At 47.0% G+C, this 20,499-nt stretch overlaps 1 protein-coding gene across 1 annotated transcript; it reads left to right on the top strand.

The window, feature by feature from the left end:
- Positions 1-247: 247 nt before the first annotated feature.
- On the top strand, positions 248-20,271 carry TTLL10 (tubulin tyrosine ligase like 10). The gene is given in 14 exon segments (XM_042883296.1): positions 248-924; positions 4,981-5,002; positions 10,554-10,660; positions 10,815-10,995; positions 11,871-11,989; positions 12,503-12,623; positions 12,803-12,888; positions 13,072-13,243; positions 14,095-14,266; positions 15,482-15,622; positions 16,024-16,140; positions 19,583-19,676; positions 19,977-20,195; positions 20,198-20,271. Coding segments are annotated over 14 exon segments (1,923 nt in total). The 5' UTR covers positions 248-626.
- Positions 20,272-20,499: the final 228 nt, after the last annotated feature.

Raw genomic sequence — 20,499 nt, forward strand, 5'->3', positions numbered from 1 at the left:
CCTTTTCCTCATCCTCAGCTTAGTGCTAATCTCCTCCCTCCCTCCTGGATAAAACAGGTACAGCAGCCCAGAGGCACGCAAGTGAAAAACTCCCCAACCTTTCCTTTCCGTGCCTTTCCAACCCTGTCCAGTGCAATGCCATACAAAAACTGCCATGTAATACAGGAACAGCAGAAAAACAAACCAAAGGCAGCTCCCACAGAGCTGCTCTTGCCTTTGCACGTTGCAGTTCTCAGGAAAACGAGAGCAGGAGGGAGCAGAGGAGCATTCTTTGGTGATTAGCCTCTGTGTGACTTATTAACTGGCTCACAAGGGATTGAGGAAATGGTGTGAAATTTGAGTGGTTCTGCAAATTAGCTTTTAACAAGCATTTAAATAAGATGAATTGGAACACGCACCCAACTCCCATCCATCTTCTCTTCTTAAAACTCAATATGGATGCTAACCTTGGATGGATTAAAAAAAAAAGATTATAACAATAATTGGGCATCCCTGGCATGCACAGGGATGTCACCTTAAGTTAATAAAAAAGGAATGGAACCAAGGAAATTCCCTTGCCCTCCCCCAGGCTGATTTATGCTTAGGAAAGCGTCCGCTCAGCCTTATCTAGGCAAGAACAGTGAGTCATGGGAGTCAGGAGCAACCCAGCGAAATCCCCTCGGCCTCAATATCTTCCCCTCCCTCCCCATCTCCCACCAACATTCAGTTTGCTTAGCTCAGTTCCACAGCAGGGCGATTCCATGGGCAGCACTGATGCTCACTGTAGTGGAAGAGCTAAGACCCGGCCTGCATTAGGCTGAACTCCGTCTGGGGGTTTAATATCGATGAGAGCACAGCTGTGGGGTGCAGCTGAACCACATCTGCATCCCTGCTGGGTGACAGAGCTGCAGGACACGGGGATGGTGAGCGCCTCACAGCAACTGGATGCGGAGGATGCAGCCGGCGGTAAGTTCAGCAAGTACTGTACAGTATTTTTTAGTTCTCATGCCAGAGAACTGCAAACAGTTGTGTTCTCACGATTGTACTGCCTGTACTTCAAGTTAAATATTTACTGGTTACTGATGTGTCTACGGGAGAGGCCCTCAGCCTTTCCCCGCCCCATCACTTTAGCCCTGGAGCTGGAAGAAGTGCTCTCACGTTGGTTTCCTTTAGCTTGAGCGCCTGCTGATTGCTGTCTTACCAGGCAAAGTTAGATCTAGCTATTTCTGTCTAATACTGTCTGGTAATGCCGTCAATCGCATCGGCAAAAGTCTTCGCCTTGAGAGAAACACGGAGAGAAAAGCTTGCTTTGGTCAGAAGAACCAAGGAGGTTTGGTGCCTGGGCTGGAGGCTCACCCACACGCACTGCTTCTGCTCACAGCCGAGGTGAGCTGTAACAACGTGCAGGGAGAGGAGGAAAGTCAAAGAGCATGCAGTCAGCACGCAGGCAGGGCGGGCAGGCAGGCAGGGCAGGCTCCTGTACAGCTAACTGTACGTTGGTGACTTTTGGACCCGTTATCAGGTCTCTCTGAAAGGCGATGGGCAGAGCTGCACCAACCCTGGAGCACTGAGAAAAGCCGTTCTCCAGGAAGGACAACCTGTGAGAGCATTGCTTGAGGACACAGTGAGCACAGCTGGGCTGAGCGCTCCCAGACTCAGCACAGAAAACACCAGGAGGTGCTTCAGACATTTCTCTGGGTGACTTCAGGCCGTTTTGCCATTTGACTTCACTCTCTGTTTAAGCGGCTGCTTCTGTTAGGAAATCATTTGTTAAATGAGCAAAACTCCATGACAGATCAGTCCATCGTGCTACTTCAGATAAGGGTTACTTAATTTTTATGCCGATAGAAAAGTGCTTCCTAAAAGTGCCGTTAAAAAAGGGGTCTGCAAAGCCCTCAGTTCAGCACATCTTCTGTTTGGGATGCAGTTAAGCTATAAGGTGAGCTTCCTGAAGGGTGCTCTGGTTCTCCTCCAGCCAAAATTCGCTCTGCCCCCAGTGAGAGCAGCCATAAGCCATGCCAGCAGCAGCATTTCAGAGCAGCACAGCAGGATGCACTCCCAGCCTCACCTGAGCAGCACTCTGAGGCACGACAACGAGGATGGCACAGCTCTCTCAGTCAGCCCAGTCTCACTCAATGGTCAGGAATTTGCCATTAGGAAATCTCCTTACCCCAAACTGCTCAGACAGTGCAGATGGTATCTCTGTCCTGCTTACCGTGACTCATGCTGGCAAGTCTCATTTTGCAGGGTACGAGTGATAGCCCTCTCCACAGCACAGCTCTTTCACAGGAACTTGTTGCTTCCTTTGATATATCGCAGCGTCTCCTCAAGACAATTTTATACACTTGCAGTGCTATTCCTGATCTGCAGCTGCTGGACTCTTTGTTTTCCTTTCCTCTGCGTGCACTCCTCATCCAACACCTCTACATTTCAGAGGAGTTGGAGTTTCTTATCGAGGATCCCATTTCTGTTTCTCTCTGGTGCTCAAGCATCCTTTTGGAGTTCAGGCATTTTCCTTGAAATGAAACAAGCCCAATTTCAGCAGCACTGCCCTTGGCTGGGTATCTTTAAAAGAACTGAAAACAAGAACTACCTCCCTCTTCACAAAATGGGTTCTTGGTAAGTTGGCAATAACAAAAACCAAACAACACAATGTCCTGGTTAGGTGGTTTCAAAGGGTGACTATGGACAACACGTTCTCAAAGAGAACGAAGACACAGCTACAGTCCTTAATGCTCTGTTCACATAGTTATGTTACTAATTACTGTAACCACAATGATGAGTTTTTTATCATTAGAATCCACACGTGTGGATAAACACTCCAAGATTTTCTGCACAGAAGTAGGAATAAAAGTTTCACTGGCTGCTATCACATAAATGCAGGCGCATATCCTACGTGCTACTGAACTTGCTCTTTCAATGCCTTAGAAGTTACGTTGTGTTTTTAAACTCTACGTTTAATAAAAGGCTTATTTGGAAACAATACTGAATTGTGCTTCCCTCCCACCAATGCATATGCATTGGTGATGCTTCCTCGTGCTGCTCATCACCGTGAAGAAGGGCTCAAGAGCAGGCTGTGCTTGCTGTCACAAGGCCATACAGAATGCCCTTCATCTCACCAGGCCAACACACTGCACACATTGCAATCAAACTGCCGAGTATTACCTGCATGCTACATCGGGAAAACTCAGACACACACAGCAAATAACTTGTTCAGACAACGGCAGGAGGAAAGAACCAAGAGACTTTGTTGTAGACTCCAAGTATTCAGGCGTCTCATTTGGCTTTAACTTACCAACATTAATGTTTAACGTACTGCCATGGCAATGCGTGTGCTTAAAAGAAAGTTCTGCATCTCCTTTCCCCTCCTTGTAATTAAGGATTTTAAAAGCAAGTGAAAGTAAAACAGGGATTTCTAAAAGGCAGCTGAGAAAAGGCAAAGAAAAAGCGTTAATTACCCCAACATTTTGCGTGAATCAAAACATTTAACTGGAAAAACAGCTTGAACTCTGCTAAATACTCGGTGACTCATCATGGAGCAATAAAAAAAAAGTTCAGTTCGTTAAAAACAGCTCCTAGCAACCATCAGCACGGGGAAAGCCCAACCAACACCAAGCACTGCTCTCGGTAGGGCACACGGGCATTTCAGAAGCCAGGAGCAGCCCCAGGCTCCCTGCAGGATGCTGTTTGGATGCCCGGTGCCATTAATGCTCCATGCCCCCTTCAGGAGCTCTGCTGGGAGAAGCACTTTTCTTTTCCCTTTGTCAGTTTATTTCAGGTGGGTGGGGTGAGCTGCCAGGGCTGTAAATTTAACGAGCACCTCTTGGCACAACGGCTGCAATCCAAACTGATTCGGGAGCAAAGTTCAGGACTTTTACACTACAGAAACTCCAAGTGCATGATATGATTGTTTCGCTCAACTCAAGTAGATTCAAGCACAAGTTCCTTAAGAAATAACGCACTTCTACCAAACTGTTTGCCTTTTTCAAGACAACGGTGTTTTTTTTCCCCAAACCAGGTAGCACACAGGATCAAAACTACTCCTAAATTCAGGTTACTGTGCCCCCGGGGCCAGCAGGGCACACAGGGTGGGTCTGGAGGGACCAAAGGGTCTGATATGGAGAAAGGTTCCCCTTTAATCTCGGTGTCTGAAGGCAAATCACTTAATGGGCTGTGTTAAACCATTACCTGGATCCCTGCAATTGGAAGCCAACACTGGGGAGAGGCTGAGCAAACACTCTGGGGAGAGAAGCAGCCTCATTTGGATTGCTAATTTTATTTGCATACCAAACACCACTTTAAACAAACCCGTTTGGATTTCTGTGTGCGAGCCTAACTCATTATTCACTATCTGCTATTTGATGACTGTGAGTCTACCCTTTCAATAAACACTTGCAGCATGCGAGAAAAAGCTCTGGCTATAGGGAGCCATGAACAAAAGTGGGACACAAAGTTAAAAACACAGCACTCAGCTCGCTGCCTCCTCCTTGGCCTTTATCTCCTTAAAGCAGGGCTTGGAATCAGGGCTCTAGAACTGCTGGAAACAAAGGCACTGCCTGTAAATACAGACAACAGGCAGAAGACAAGAGGAAGCTTGAGCTGACTGCAGTAGAACGCTCAACAAAAGGAGCCAGCACGTGTTTAACTCTTACCTAACAGCAACCGAGAAGTTGGGAGCTCCTGGGTTGGTGGAAATAGATGCTGAAAGTCATTTTTCTCCCAGCTCAGAGGTGAACAGCTACTCATGAAACCCACAGCCATTCCACATGGAGGCTATCAGCTCCCTTTGGCCTTTTATTGCTGTTTAGTGACCAGTTGAGCCCACCGTGCCCATCAACATGTCCATGAGCTGATGGGGGCTAACTGAGCATCTTATTAAGATGCATAACAAGGGGATCTTCCTCATCTGAAGCTGCAAGAGGCAGGGTGAGCAGTTCCAAATGACCAGCTAAGCCGAATAAATGCTCTCCGTGGTAAGAAAATATAAATCGCTCTCAGCACGGCCCGTGGGATGGTCCTTGTGGTTTGTGCAAGTGGTGATTGACAACATGCATGAAAATTTGGCCCTGTCTGATGGTGTGAAGCAACTACTTTTGTAGCCCGCTTTGCAAGGAACTCACAGCAACAGATGGGGCCCTGTCAGGGCTTGAAGAGCTCACAAGGCAGAGAGAGAAATAACCAGGCTGACACGGAGCCAACAGCAATCAGGTTGCCCCAACACTCCGCTTTAAGGGCTTTTTTTCCATCTTGAAATGCTGTCCATCTTGAATTCTGTAGGAATTCTGGAAGTCATCTCTCCTGGCAGGAAACCAGCACTGTGCTCCTGTGATGGGTTCCTCCAGCTCCCACTGGTTTCTGTGAGTTACTGCCTGCTGCTGTTTCCTGGTTTTTCTTCTGGCACAATGTAAGGCAGGCAGGGTGAACAGGTGGCAGGTAAAAGGCTGATGGATACTGGGCTTTGTTGTGTGGCACAGAACAAAGGCTGTGCTCACAAAGGCTCCTATCCCTGGCACATAGCAGTGTCACCGAGCCTCAGGCTTTCAGTGGTTCTGTGGCCTTTCTGGGAGGTAGGAAGAAGTGCTGGAGGCTGGCCCTGGAACGAGGTCAACGCTGTGTTTCTGTATCACTGGGATAAAACGTTGGTTCGAGGCAGCAACACTGTCAGCAGTGGTGCAGAGCAGAAAGTAGGTGTGTTAGCAGAGTGCAGCGGGCAGAAAAGCGAAGAGCTGTTCCTCCTGCCTGCACCACTCCTGCTTTTGTTCAAGCAGAACATTCACAGGGCTTACATGCAGCCTGGTGTCACTTTTGCCCCATGGCCACCAAACGCAGAGGGTCTGCAGCGTTACCAGCTGGTTCCACTGAGCTGCAGAGCGAACATCCTGCCCTCAGCAAAGCACACTTCTCCTTCATTGCAAGCAGCCCTCTGCTTTGTTCTTCACAAAGCCATCTGCTACACAGAGAGAGCTCCAACACAAGTGGATTTTGTGTGCCACTTGCAGCCAAGCACCTGCAGCAGCAAAGAGCATCCACAGCACGGCCAACTGGAAAAAAAAATGCAGTGGGCTCCCTGCGGTCTTCCCACAAAGGATCTGGCAGGTCTTCTGCAAGCCTGGGGACCAGGGTAGGTTGCAGGACCTACCTCGGATGCTGTGCTCAGAAAAGGTCATGCCAGTAAATGGGAAAAGCCAGGGAAACAGGAAAGGAATTCGTGTTTATCTGGGTGGGAGCTGGAGGGAAATGGCTGGAAGGTGCTCAGGTGGAACCCTCAGTCTATTTGTGGAAAAGGTGAGCAGACTGTGCGCTGTCTTCCTTGACGCCTACCAGCAAGTAATTGGCCAAAGTCACACACAAGAGCTGTTTGCTTTCCTTCTTTCCCACCTTTCTTTCTGCCGCTGCCACACCTCAGGGGCTGGATTTGGCTGGAGCCACCTGTCCCTTCTTAAATCACAGCTCTGAGTCAGAACAAGAGCACGATGTCAGGAATGGGTCAGCACAAACACAAAGCAATAGCAATAAAGCAGAAGAGAAAGGTACATTTCCTAGGAAGTATTCCCAGTTTTCTCAGAACACCAACACAAAGCCAGCTGAAACCCAGGGAAGGTTCCCTAGGCTTTGAGCCAACCTCCTTTCCCCACAGTTGTAGAATCTGTCCCCTTCTGAACCACTGAGCTCGCGCCTTTGCTGCTGCTCTCAAGCAAGACTGCAGGTGCCCAGCAGTCATGGAATCATAGATGTTGGAAAATGTTGGAAAAAAACACTAAGGTCATCCAACTCTCAGTTCCGAAAGGTAGCCCTGCTATGGAACTATAGAACCATTTAGACTGGAAAAAAAAAACAAACCTTAAGGTTATTAATTCCAACCATCAACCTAATGCTGTGATAAATCTGGAAGCGCTGTGCAGAGAATTCACCTACACAAAATGAGTTCTCATTCAGCACGAGAGCTTGGATTGTCTTCTTCTACCTCCACAGCTCTGCTAAGAATTCAGTCTGGGGTTAATCATTAATTCCCCCAAGTCTGCAGCCCACATGCCTGCTGTGCTGGGAGCTGGGAGCAAGGCAGGGCAGAGCCTCACCTGTGCTTTGGTTTGGGGTGGGTGGCACAAGGATGCATTATTTAATAAACACGTCACAGTAGTTCACAATTATTCATTATTGTGAAAGTCTGCAATACAGAAATACCTTTTCATCATACAGGTGAGAAGACCAAAGCTTGGAAGAGTTGTATGCATTTCTTACACCTCACGTTGGCTTCTCCTTTCCTGATGGTTCTGTAGCTCCATGGCAAAGCACCGCTACTGCTTGAAAATAGCAGTGAAACATTAGGAGGAAAAAAAAAAACCCAACAATAAAAACCATACAGATCAACCACATCTTGGCTCTATGGATACTCTGGGAATTGTTTTGTGTGCAAGAGCTTGGGGGGGCAGCAGCCTCCCAAACGTTGTTTGCTATTCTGACCATCAGCATGCAGTGGAAAAGGACGCTCAGTGCACACAGCAGTGCAAGAGTCACTCCGCAGGCAGCTCCAAAGGCAGGAGATCGCCCCAATGGAGCCTGATCCCACGGCTCAGCACCTTCCCAGCAAGACAGCATCAGGCCTGCACACCACAACCAGGAGCCAGGGGTGCTCCAAGCCTTCCCTCCTCAACTAGCTGTAGCTTTCTGCCCTCAGGTTGCATCCATTTATAGCAAGAAAAGCCCACAGCAGAGGGTTGGAACTGAATGATCTGCAAGATCCCTTCCAATCCATGCCAATCTATGGGTCTATGACAAGTGTGATGTTACTGTAGTAATACTCACTGCCAAGTTTGTGCATCGTGCACTCCAGCAGATGCAGCCATTGGGTGGTAACAGAGGAAGATGCAAAACCTCCAAGCTCTGCACTTGCCAGGATCGGTTCCCTGTCCTTCATGTGGTGCCCATGGGGTTTCCAGAAACCTGATTCCCAAAACTGAGGACTCAAATGCTGTTTATGTAGCAAATCACAGCAGAGAAACTCCTTTGGCAGAAGAACTGCCTTGAATTGAACATGTGCAGTCTTAGCATAGCTATAACCGTACCTGTGCCAGCGACACACGTTCTTTTCTATTGCACATTAATTTTTGAGAGTGGTTTTCCACCATCACAGAGGATTATGCAGTCACTTTGGCTGTCATTTCTGGCGTTTAAACCGATTGGGCAAGTTGTGCAAAACTCAGCAGATTTTGGAGGCATTGCATTCCTGCAGGCTGAGCGACAGCAGGGCTGAATGCCTCCAGCTTGCCCAAAGCAGCAGCCACAACTCCCCCTGCACTATGGTTAGCACTCTGGTCCAAACAGCAAAGAGCAGGAAAACAGGCCTCCAAAGTGCATTTAAAATCATCTGCGTTAGTCTCACGAAATACAGAGCATAAATACAGAGCATAAATAAATCCTCCAGGTTCCTCTGGTTATAACCTCTCAGTTCAGCGCCTCCTTCATTGCAGCCTCTCCCTTCCAACAGTGAGGCAACATTTCCTAGAGGGTGTAACGATGGTTGGAAGCATTGCAACACGTCCACCCTCCTGCTGCACATTGCTCCCTGGGTGACTGAGCTGGGTTGGATGCCAGAAGGAATACAGGAAGGTGGAAGAGACAGCCAGGACAGGACCCTGCCCTGCTCTGCGGGAGCTCCAGAGGCATTGTGTGCATGAGCAGGAAAATACAGAGAACGTTCCCGAAGGTCGCAGTGACACCAGGACGAGTGCCAGTGCATTCACACTGCCTGGAGAGGGGCTGACACTGAGCCAAACCCCACCTGCCACCCTTTTTATTCACCCCTTTCTTACAAGGAGGCAAGGAGAGGTATCCTTACATGGAAATACTTTTTTTTTCCTTGCCTCTCTCTTGGTTTTTTGCTTTTTGTGGCACTGCTGTTCCATGGGAGCCCAAGAGCAGAGCTGTTGTCTGCATTCAGTGCAGACCTCGCGTGGTTCTCTCTGCTGGTGCCAACCCTACTCTAGCTGAGGTCACAACAAGCAGTCATTCTTTGCTCCTACATCTGAAGGACAGAGAGGAGTTCAAGGCTACTTAAATTGGCCTTTCTGTCTTGATGCTGTTAGCTGGGGCTCTGAGAGTGCCAAATGCTGTTATTATTGCTGGTTTGGTGGCACACAGCAGCTGCCCCCCCCAAAAAAAATAATCAAGGGCCCCATTGTGTCAGCCACTTTTCACTGCACTCAGACAATTCACAATTTAATAAAAACAAAAACGTAAGGGAGGAGACACTCCTGTGCTAACAGGGATTTGCCAAAGTCACAAAAACAGGTCATTTCACCATAAAACTGGCAACTGTGTTTGGTTAGGACTCGGAGAAGAAGCCAAAACCACGGAATGGTTGCTTTTCTTTACTTATCCCAGCATTCCCAGACTCCTCGAAGAGTTTTGGGATGATGTGGGACTTCAGGACTCCTCTCTTCCTGCCTTTCTCTCCTCCTCCTTCCCTTTGCATCCCATTAATCCCCACTTACTGGAGGCTGCAGCTGGGTGACAGAGTACAACTTCCACAGGGAATCAGTGACCAATTCTTGGCAGTCCCTGGGGAGAAATGTCAGCTCTTTAGAAGTTTGCTCTTTAGAAGTTTGCAGAAGGATTTGCCTCCGTTCGCTACGGAAGCGAAAGGCCTTAGGAGGATTTAGAGCACTGATTTTGCCCTGCTGGCAGCTTTGATAATTTGATTTAAGTCCTGACAAATTAAACAGCACATGCTGCTCCGCGTATTTGTAGAACCCTCCAGGCATTCCAGCAGCAGAACCCCTCACCAGGCAGCTGTTGCTAGGAGCTGGGCTGTGTTTGTAGCACCGAAGGCTGCGGGATGGCGGAGCAGCGTGGGTGTCTGAGCTGCCCATGGGGCCCCACCACCCCTCCATCAATGCCAACAGGCCACCTGCGCTCCACTCCAGAACCTGTTCCATCCCAGGACTCTTTTGTGCTTCCCAAGCTGCTTACGACCTGTCCAGAAGTCAAGTGCACGTCCTCCAAGCTGAAGAAAGGACAGGGAGCAATTAAAGCTCTCCTAAAATACTTAGAAACCGCTGAGCGCAGGTTAGAATTTCCATTATTTTTGGTAGCACAGGGTGTGGGTTTGGCCCCTGTGGGAAGGGGCTGAAAGGCAGCAAGGTGGGGCTGTGCAGAATGGCTCCCTGATCCCCGTGCAGCACTTTTTACACCTGTCCTTGTGTCAAACAGTTGCCAACCCTGCATCCAACAGCTTTCCTGGGTTGTGGCTTCTGTCTCCACAAGGAACAACTCGTTTGCTGCTTTCACATCAATTGCAAAGACCAAAAAATGGGTTTTCAAGCTTCAAAGCTTCCTGTCATTTATCCCAAAGCTGAACACTGAGCCCTAGAGCTGCAAGTTGCACCCGCAGCCTGAACCTGCAGCTCAAAGCCACCCAAAAGCTGTAGGCAGAAGCTGGAGACATTCCCAATTAACATCAATAACAAAATAAGGGGAAAAAAAATCTGCCACACATGGGGAGATGGATCAACAGAGCAAAGACAAGGACCCCTCACACACTTCCCAAGTGCAGACCAGGATCTTTCCTCTTGCAGCCCGCGCTCTGCAATGGCCTCTGTGCCACCCAAGAGGAAGAGGAAGACCAGAGCCACGCGACAGGGCCGTCACCAACAGCAGGCATCATCCTTATCCGCCGACAGAGGTAAATCTTGTGCCCTCATTTTTAACCATTAGGTGTTCTAAGTCTTATAGGTCTGAGTTGATACCGTGATCAAGAAGGTTATGTTTTCTATACCTGACCAAAGTGCTGGCCACCAACTTACAGCATTCTGGCACGCAGTTTATACCTTTTTCAGGTAAACCCCTTGAAAATATTTCTCCTACCTCTGAAGTGAAGCTTGACAAAGCCAGGCCTCATGAGAACAGAACGAGTGGTAAGGCAAACCCTCAAGAAAAGCAGCCAGAAGAACTGATACGACAAGTTCCAATGGCATCAGGACCATATTTTTATGTCAGTGGATCTAATGGAGCAGGACTGTAAGTAGGTCCTCAGCAATATATGACCATACATGAAATTGCACTGCATCATCCATCAGCATAGAAACATTTCCTTTTGACTTCATGTATTGTCAGAATGACACATTCCAAGAATAGTTTAAGAACAATTCCAATGGAAAGTGCTTAATGGAAGACCAACTATAGTAAAGTAGCTAACTGTTACCTTTAAGCAAGAAACTGAACACTCCTACTTATTTAATGGGAGTTCTCCAGGTTCCACGTAGCAAATCTGCCAGCATCATCGCAAGCTCTAGGCATCACTGCAGTCGATCAACCGTTCGTTGCCCTAAATGCACTACCAGCAAAAATAAGAAGACATTTATGCCCAAGAAAAATAGTCAGATCAGCAGTTCCATCTTTCACTTCCCAACTTCTTTCCAGTATATTGACATTCTTCTCTAGATGTTGCCACCAGCAAGCACCACAGAATCTCTGTTGTTAGCAGCACATTCCTTGCTACTTTTCCAAGCTTTGCCCACAAGCTTTTCCTATTGCTATCTGTCATCTCTTCCTGCACTCAGCAGAGAGGCTCCTTAATGACACTGGACCATAATGCACAACATTCCTATTCTGCGGGTACCATTTGCATCCTAACTGAAACAACCCTGCTGAGAAGGTACAAGTTCTCATTAGCACTGCAGAATTACAGCATCCTGAGCACCCTCGGTCGTGAGTTCAGAGCAGCAGGTCCACTTGCAGCCACTCTAATTAATGTTTCCCCCCTTATTCCCCACCCAGGGGTTCTCGGGGGCGTTAGGTCAAACTCCCAGGGAAAGTGTTGGGAGTTCAGGGGATGTGATCTAACTTCATTGCTGGAAAGGAGGCTATTTTGCTATTTTGTTTTCCATACGCAGTGTGAGCATCTATTGCCAGAGCAGAGGCTGGCAGCGTATCTATGACAACAGAAGACAGGATTACGCACTGAAATGGTGTGAGATCAAGTGCCGAGAGACCTATTACCATTTCAAAGAAGGTAGAGGTGCCAGTGGGCCTCGAGTGGGAGAGGGCAGTGGGAAAAAGGAGAGAATGCTGGACTTGTGGCTCCCAGGGCAGAGGTCACCTGCGGGGTAGGAGAAACAGGTAACCTCAACTTCTTGGCAGACCTCAGTGGGGATATTGGAGCTGGATTGCCATGGTGATTAAAGAAAGGGTTTTAGACAAGAGAATGGCCTGGGGAGAAAAGATACCATTGAAATGAACTGCGCACAAAGCATCCTAATCACTTTTGAAATGCAGCCCTCCCTCTGTGGGTTGGAGCTCGCAGGCAGCAATAGGGCTGACACTGTTCTGCTGCACAGCAGCAGCTGGCACCTCACCGGCCTGGTCAGGATTTTGCATACATACAGAGAGTGCCCCACGTACACAGGCACCCCCTGCTACTGCCTTCAAGTAAATTGGTGAGAGTCAGCAGCGCCCAGATCAGCATCATCCTCCAGGTTCTGCTGCGTGAGACAACGAGGGCAAGCTTTCTTTTCTCCTCGTACAGGCGAGCAGCTGCTCTACCAGATTCCCAACAACAGTGTCCTCACCAGCAAGACTGGGCTTTTGTCCTGCCTGCGAGAGCAAGAGCGAGTGATGAAGAAGATCAACAGGAGCTCTAATCCCAAGTAAGAACTCTCACCTCATTGCACCTTGAGCAGAAGCACATGCCAAGCAAAAGAGAGAGCGCTTAAAAAAAGAGGGCACAAAGGATAGGGGATTTTTCCTTATTGTCTAGAAAAATCATTTCCCCAGAGGAATGAATGTGCCAGACAGGGTTTTCAGCCTGTATCTGATTCTTTTGTAGGTTACTGAAGATGGAAGAATTCTTTCCAGAATCTTTTCGCCTGGACTTAAAAGAAGAGAGAAATGCCTTTTTTGAGCTTTGCAAAGGTGAGTTGACTTAATCAAGGTAGCAACCAGCTTAAATAGCTGTCTGTCCCTCGAGTCCATGAATATATACGGAGTGATACTCCTTGATACGAGCTGTGTCTATCGATGATGTACACACAAAGCCCACTGACTGGAGCGTTTCACACCCCACGCCTCGCTGTAACAGACTCATTCTCTCTGCAGAAGAGGAGATTTGGATCTGCAAACCGAGTTGCTCTAACCAAGGGCGAGGAATTTTCCTGCTGAAGAATCCCGGTGCTGTCACCACCCTGCAAGCCAAGCTCTGCAGCTCTGAGAGAGACCTCCCCAGTAAGAGGGTGCCCTGTGGGGCTCCCCAGACAAGAATAGTGCAAAGGTAGACATTGAAGCCTGGCAAATGGATGAGTAGCGTGCTTAATTAAGCCATTAAGCCTCCGTTTATTATATTGTTCCATCGGTATTTCATGTGTTTACACCACATCATCAACCTATAAGATTTTGTTTAGTGGGAGACCTACTTCTCTGGTTAGTCTGTCTTGTATCCACACTTCAGTCATTTCAGGGTGGATCTTTGCCATCGGAAAGATTTGTTTACCTTTGTCTGGAAATTTAAGGGTGACTTCAAAAGGCCAGGTGCTACTGTTCCGTGCATGACAAAAGCCTCGTGCAAAGTTATTTAAACTAGGTACTATCCCACCTTCTTAGACAAAGCAGGCATTTTACAAACCGTGCAGCTGTTCAATCCATTCCGCACAATTTAATCAAACCTCTCAAAGATCTTCCAAAATCTGCCCCATTGCTATGGAAGCCTCGACCTCCATCAGTGGCTAGCAGTCAATAGAACCCTGGGTTTGGATTGTTTGCTTTTGCGTTCCTTGAAGGAATGAAAGAACCATCCAGGTTCTTCTTTGTAGAGCATGACATCGCTGTGGCCGTAAAAGCAGCAGTGCCACGTGAAGGGCTCTTTGTGCTCTGACATAAACTATGTTTACTCCCCAGCAAATATTAGTAAACCTTTACTTACCTTCCACTCCAAAGACTCAGCACTGTGCCTCTAGTCCATTCCCAGATGTTCTGGCTGCTCCTCTGGGCTCCATCTGCACCTGAAAGAAGGACAAACAGCTTTGTTCTACGGTGCAAAACCAACTGGCTGCAGGGTTTTGTGTGAGCTTTGAGCTGCTATGTCTTACAGTTACGTGTTGGTGACATGTCTCGACACCCTCACAGGTACATTGGCCAACCTCTGCTCCTGGAAGGGAAGAAGTTTGACGTCCGTTCCTACCTCCTCATTGCCTGCACAGCACCGTATGTGTTGTTTTTTGCCCAGGGCTACGTCCGGCTGACCTGTAGCAATTACGACGCCACATCTGATGATCTGACTGTTCATCTCACCAACCAGGTAAACTCAGTGCATTTAGTTCAGAAGAAGAGCGGAGGAGTTGACAAGGAAGGGATGCAAAAGAGACTTTTGAAAGGCTGAAAATGTGCTTCGTGTAGGCAAAATCCACGCACCCAAGAAATGGAGGTGGGCTTACAGTCAGGCATGGCACCATGGCAACTCCCTACTGGAGGGGGTTCACTCTCTGCAATGGACCAATTCTTTCTTTATGCTGACCATTTCTGTCCCTGGACCATTTTTCCTCCAATATTCTCTCATAGACTATGAGTCCCTTAGGAGAAGCCTTTGCCTGTGGCCTACCTAGAACAAACCAACCGTAGTCTTGGCTGAAGATTTGGATGTTCCTCTTGTGCTAAATGTGATAATAATCATAATGTTGTAAGGTGCAGATGCATTCTTCAGGAGCCATCGTTCTTAAATCTCTGCCTTGGCTTCCCTTCCTTCTCAGATGAGGTCTATGCAACAAAACTGTTCTGGCTTATATTCCCATCCTACTTCTTAGGAAGCCTTTCTTATTTAAATCTACCTGAGTTTTTTGCCTTCCTGTGAGGCTCTCCAGTATTTAGAGAATCAGACAGAAAAATGGTTTGCTCTTAAAGCCCCTCTCCCACTATAATGCTGTGTTTGGGAACTGGCAAAATACATCTAAGGGCAAGATATGCTTCAGACAAGCCCACTTCAATTCTTGTTGGAGTTTTATGGTTCCTGTACAAGTACAGTTCAGCACGGCAGATTATAGTTGCTTCCTGCAATATATGCTATTATCAGTATGCTGCTTGTTTTCCTGGAATAGTTTGTTTGCTCAGGTAGAGAGCTATCCACATGGGAATTCAGGTGCTCGGGTAGGATCCCATGGCACAAGCCCTATTAAACAAAGGACAGGTGTTTATCAGCAGAACATGAATTATCTGGGAGGAGGGAAACAAAATCTACAGGAGCAGTTGGTAAAAGGCCAGGCTTCAAGTCACAGTTGATTCTGCCCCCATTCCCTTCCTAACCCAGCAGTGATAAGTTCCATCTGACCTGGGGGTTAATGAGACAGAGGAACAGGCACCTGCTCAGGGTTAGGTCTGCTGCTGCTTCCCTCCACGTCAGTAACGTGATCCTGGCTCTCCCCAGCTCCATCCCTGGAACAAGGCAGGGTAGAGGGACGTCTGCCATCCATGTTTCCTGTTACTCTTTAATCCTCCCCTCGCTCTGTTCCCCACCTTGCAGTACGTGCAGAAGAAGAACTCCCTCTATGGCCAGCTGAAGGATGAGACAGTTTGGCAGATGGAGCATTTCAACAGCTACGTTAATGAGAAGTTTGGGAAAACCAATGGCCTCCCACAGGACTGGGTTTTCACTGTGTTTACTGTGAGTGCAAGCAAGTTCGTGGTGTGCTAGTCTGCCTAGCCTAATTAGGGTGATGGGAATAGGGACAAAAACCTCCAGTTCAAGGGAGTCCCCAAGGAAACGTATGTACCAAGTGAGAAGGCATCGATGGTCCCATGGTAACTATTTGCCTGCAGATGATAAACAGAAGTCAAGACAGAGTTTAATTTCAATGGTTAACAAAATGGGTAAAGTGCTGATAAAGGGAGGGGGCTTCCTTCAACTCAAAGTGGATAGACATACAGTTTCCAAAATACAGCCTCCATCCAAGTCTAGAGAGGAAGAAACAGTGTCCCTAAGCCAAGAGGAGACGAATGACTTGCAGTGACTCCTGTGCCCTTGGCATTGGCAATGATTAGTTATCCCTGATCCCTATCTTTCAGAAAAGGATGCAGCAAATCATGTTGCAGTGCTTCCTGGCAGCCAAGCACAAACTGGATCGTAAACTGGGCTACTTTGATCTCATTGGCTGTGACTTTTTGATTGATGAAAACTTTAAGGTATGAATAAAATATTGCCAAATACTAAGTATGATATTGGCCAGATGTCTAATGCCAGCAATGTAGGATGGTTGACATTGACTCTGGCACTAGAAATTAAACAGAGCATTCACTCAGCCGGCCATGAAGGGCGGGATTCATTTCTTTCTCCAGTTGCATTGTCCAACATCCAGATATGGCACCTATGCAGCCTGTACATGTATTGCACAAAGAAACCCTGGCATTAGCAGCTCAAGAGGGGAAGAAAAATCTTTAACTGCAGCAGAAATTGCTCTGTGCAGAATTTTCACAGGAAAATGGAGCAGTGAGAAATACAGGAATCTTAATATCTACTCAGTTCACAGAGAAAGTAAGGGAATTTTAATGCCATTCAATATTTTTCACTCTTAGAAACCAAACATGACAGATAATCAGCCAGCATAAATCAGTTTGTAATGCCTGTAACGCCACACGAAGAATGCTGATTTACACAAGCTGAGGATCCAAGAATGAATTTGCCATCACCACCCTGCAGAATCAGTCATTATCGATTCAGGTGTCAGCATCAGCACCTCCACATTCACTGCAGGTTTACCATTTAGCAGTAGGTTAGCCCGTCAAGGCTATAAAACCTGCTACGGAATTACAGCTCACACTCGTGAAGAGTGAACGAAACGCAGAGAAGGAAAGCCAGAAGAAAGGGAAATGTTCAGTGCAGTGATTGGACTGCTCTCAGTGCAGGCAGTCCTTCACAAGCACCTGGTCTAAACATAACAGAAAGCCATCTGGCAGATTTTGCTGTTGCTAAAGCAGAAAAGAACTCAAACTTATTCCAGCAAAGTGCAGTGGGAACAGCAAACCCAATGAAAGAATGGAATTAATGTATGCAGCACTGGGCAAGGCACGCAGACAATGGCCTCCTTTGTATGGGGAAGTCAATGGCAATGGGGAGCAAATGGGAAAGACACAGAAACTGGTGCTTCTCAAATTTCAGAAGCAATTGTCTTTTGCAATGTTGGCATGCAAAGCACTGGCTGTGCAAACTTGAAGCAGAACGGAAGATCCAATATCACTCTATTGTGGCAATCCCTACCTGCCCAGTTAAAAACTTCAGTAATTAAAGACCATTACATCCCCATGCATTTTACATATGGAGAGAAAAACAAAATGTGTCTCTCGACAAGTATTTTGTAAAAACATGATGAGGATTTCAGGACACCTAGTGGTGATGTGGTCAGTTGGGACTGCCATCCTATTTGATGACACGTGTAGAATTTGCTTTGCATTGATTTTGCACGGCCTTGTGTTTGGTTCTATGCCTCATCATGCTATTCCCTCTTCTTTACTTTCCTGAGATAAAAGTGCCCCCTAGTATCACTCCTGATAATTTCTGCAGGCCCTGCAGCATTGCAATCTAGTTCTTGAAGGTGTTTTCCTGCCTCTCAGTTCTTAGGAGCATGGACCACGAAAGCAGAGCCTGCAGAGAAACCACAGCTTACAGCAGAGCTTTGCAAACTTCATGTGCAGGATGAGAAGAGGAGGAAAGAGAACATGAATGATGGATGTGGTTTTACTGTTACTTTTTTTTAACACCCCCCCTTTCTGGTTTCTGGGGCTTTCCTGTGCTGTACTGTAAATGCCAAAGTTAATGCACAGCTTAGGACGCAGCCATTTAAGTGCCCAAGGAACCTGCCTTCAGAAAGCATTGCGTCAGCTGTGCCAAAGGGCTCTGCAAAGGAATGCTGGGAAGATAGATGCCTAAATTTTTTATCAGCCATAAAGGGATTCGGCTATCTATCACCAGACTGAACACAGATAAGCCATTGGCCAATTTGTGACAGGTGCCTATAAAATAAGAGTTGTTAAAGTAGGGATGGTCCCTTTGATTGGAATGACGCAGCTTTTCCCTCGCCCCAGCACTATCAGACACCACATGGATGCTGCAGAGCTGGGAGTGCCTCTGCAGGTCATCAGCATGAGAAATCTGACAAAAAACAGAGAAAACAGAACCCCATTGGCTACCAATGGCTTACCAGATGCAGGGAGGAGGCTCAGGTGCTCAAATTCTACATGAAATCCCCATGAATGACACGATATGCTGGATCTTGACTTTATTCTCTGTGTTCTTCCTGAAACAGAACAAAAGAGGTTAAGAGCATTTAAACAACTGTGACACACTGTGGTACAATAATAGGGAGTGTAGGAGACAGACAGCATAATAGATGTGAACACCTCCTCCTGTTTGTTTTGAAGGAGAAGAAACCAAAACCTAGTCAAGACAATTACAAAGGTTCACTGAGTTTGTCTGTCAGCAGAAAACCTCCGCACTTTTAATAGGAAAAAGGAAATTTGCTCAGAAATAAGGGAGTTTGCCAAGAAAAATAAATGTGACTTAGGTGCCCTCTGTTGGCATCTGCAGAGCAGGTTATTTCTCAGCAGTTTCTCTCTGGAAAGAAAAAAGGAAAACCCACAGACATTTCAGCACCCTCACTCACAAACCTTCTCTGAAATACGGTGCTGAAACAAATGTGAAAATTCTTGTTGCATTTTATTCTCAGCAAAATGAAGTGCAAAAGTGAAAGCTGTCCTGTTGCCAAAACCTACCACCCACATTTCTCAGTTACTTGCAGGCAAACTCCCTGCTGCTTCAGGAAAAGAAAAACAACAAAAAAAGCACGACCGCAGTGTATGTGTTTTTAAACATCAATTAAAAGGGAGTAAAATTCGCTTGGGGCTGTTGAATGATTAAACATCCTTCCTGAAATAAACATCAAATAGTTCCTATACGTCGTCTTTGCAAGATGCAGCACCATATGGCAAAGGCAGGAAGCAAACAGATGAGTTTCATGGCAGGAAAAAGAAATAGTAAACAGAATTGCATTGAATTCAACCGTTTGCTTTCACACAGACCTGCAACTGGGCCATCACGTGCCACAGCTCAGAGCTGCAGACTTCAGCGTGTCAAAGTAGAGCTGAAATGGGTGTTGGTGTGCAAATATCTTGTATGGCTTCTACCTAAAACCAAAGCTTACCCAGGAAATCAAGGCCAGGGGTTAATTGAGAGCTTGGTGCTGTGTTTGCTTGGTCTTGACCCCATGTCCACCCCGAATCAAAGACATGACTACTAGATTCCTTGTAACTTCCTTTCATGCTATTCAAAAAACTTGAAACCGCTATAGAAATTGGCACGATAAGAGACAGAGCAGTGCCTTAACACACCCACAGAGCAGGAGCCTAACCTGAAACATAAAATAATATGTGGCGTTACTCTAAAGTAATGAAATGTAATGATTCCTCCAGTCCTTGTGAAAATGCTGCCTCACCTGCACTCCATGCTAGAGGATCGTGTTGGGATTTATAAGTACTCCTGCACTTCCAGCTGCTCACTAAGTCAATAAAACGGCATCACTGCAGCTCTGAGGAGATCCAGCCTGATTTCCTGGTTGCCATTCGCCTTTTCTAGGTCTGGCTTCTGGAGATGAATGCAAACCCTGCATTGCACACCAACTGCAAAGTCTTGAGAGACATCATCCCCAGCATCATCCACGAGAGTCTCGGTAAGCAAAGAAGTCACAGAGCGGTCAGTAATGAGCAATCACATCACAACACTGCTTGGCACAGGAAAGGCTCCTGTTGATACCATTTGTAGCTCCAGAATACAGAATAAAGAGATCTTGCTGCCAAGTTTGTTGCTGATAGAAAAGGCAGTGAAAATTCTACCCAACGCAGACACTATGCTGTGGTCTCATTAGAGATAAGTGGCTCCTTCTTTAAAAAAATATTATTTTTAGGAATAGTAAGGTGAGTTTGGGTGCATGTTGCCATCAGTCCACTTTGTAACTGCAGGTCTCTTCCAGATCTGGTTCTCGAGATCTTCACCAAGTGCCTCAAGGGACAGAAGGTGCTGCCTTTGAAGACACTCTGCCACTTTGTGCTTCTCTACAATGAGGATGCTGCAGACCTGGGCCAGAAGCAACCTCGGAAGCTCAGCACCAGGTCGTTCACAGGAAGGTACCTGAGGCCACACACAGACAGCACCAGGCACTTCAGGTACAGCCCTGCCAAAACTGCAGGCCTGTCCCCAGCAGCTCAGCTGCTTCAGAAGAAAGAGTGCCTTGCTGCCTACAAAGGGCTGTCGGCGAGCTGTCCTAACCATGCTGCACGTGCAACAGTTTGGTCTCCACAGATAACCACACTGAGTCACTGAGCAAGAGGGTTTTCACAACTTCAGAGAGACAGGAAGAAAATAAAAGTTAAGCTCTATGTGCTATGCATGTTACGCTCTATGTGCTGTGCTGTTATGCTCTATGTGCTATGCATGTTATGCTCTATGTGCTATGCTGTTATGCTCTATGTGCTATGCATGCTATGCTCTTTTTC

The sequence above is a fragment of the Lagopus leucura genome, unplaced genomic scaffold (genome assembly GCF_019238085.1).
Source record: "Lagopus leucura isolate 7727_CA_CO unplaced genomic scaffold, USGS_WTPT01 Super-Scaffold_100037, whole genome shotgun sequence".
In the NCBI taxonomy this organism is placed as follows: domain Eukaryota; kingdom Metazoa; phylum Chordata; class Aves; order Galliformes; family Phasianidae; genus Lagopus; species Lagopus leucura.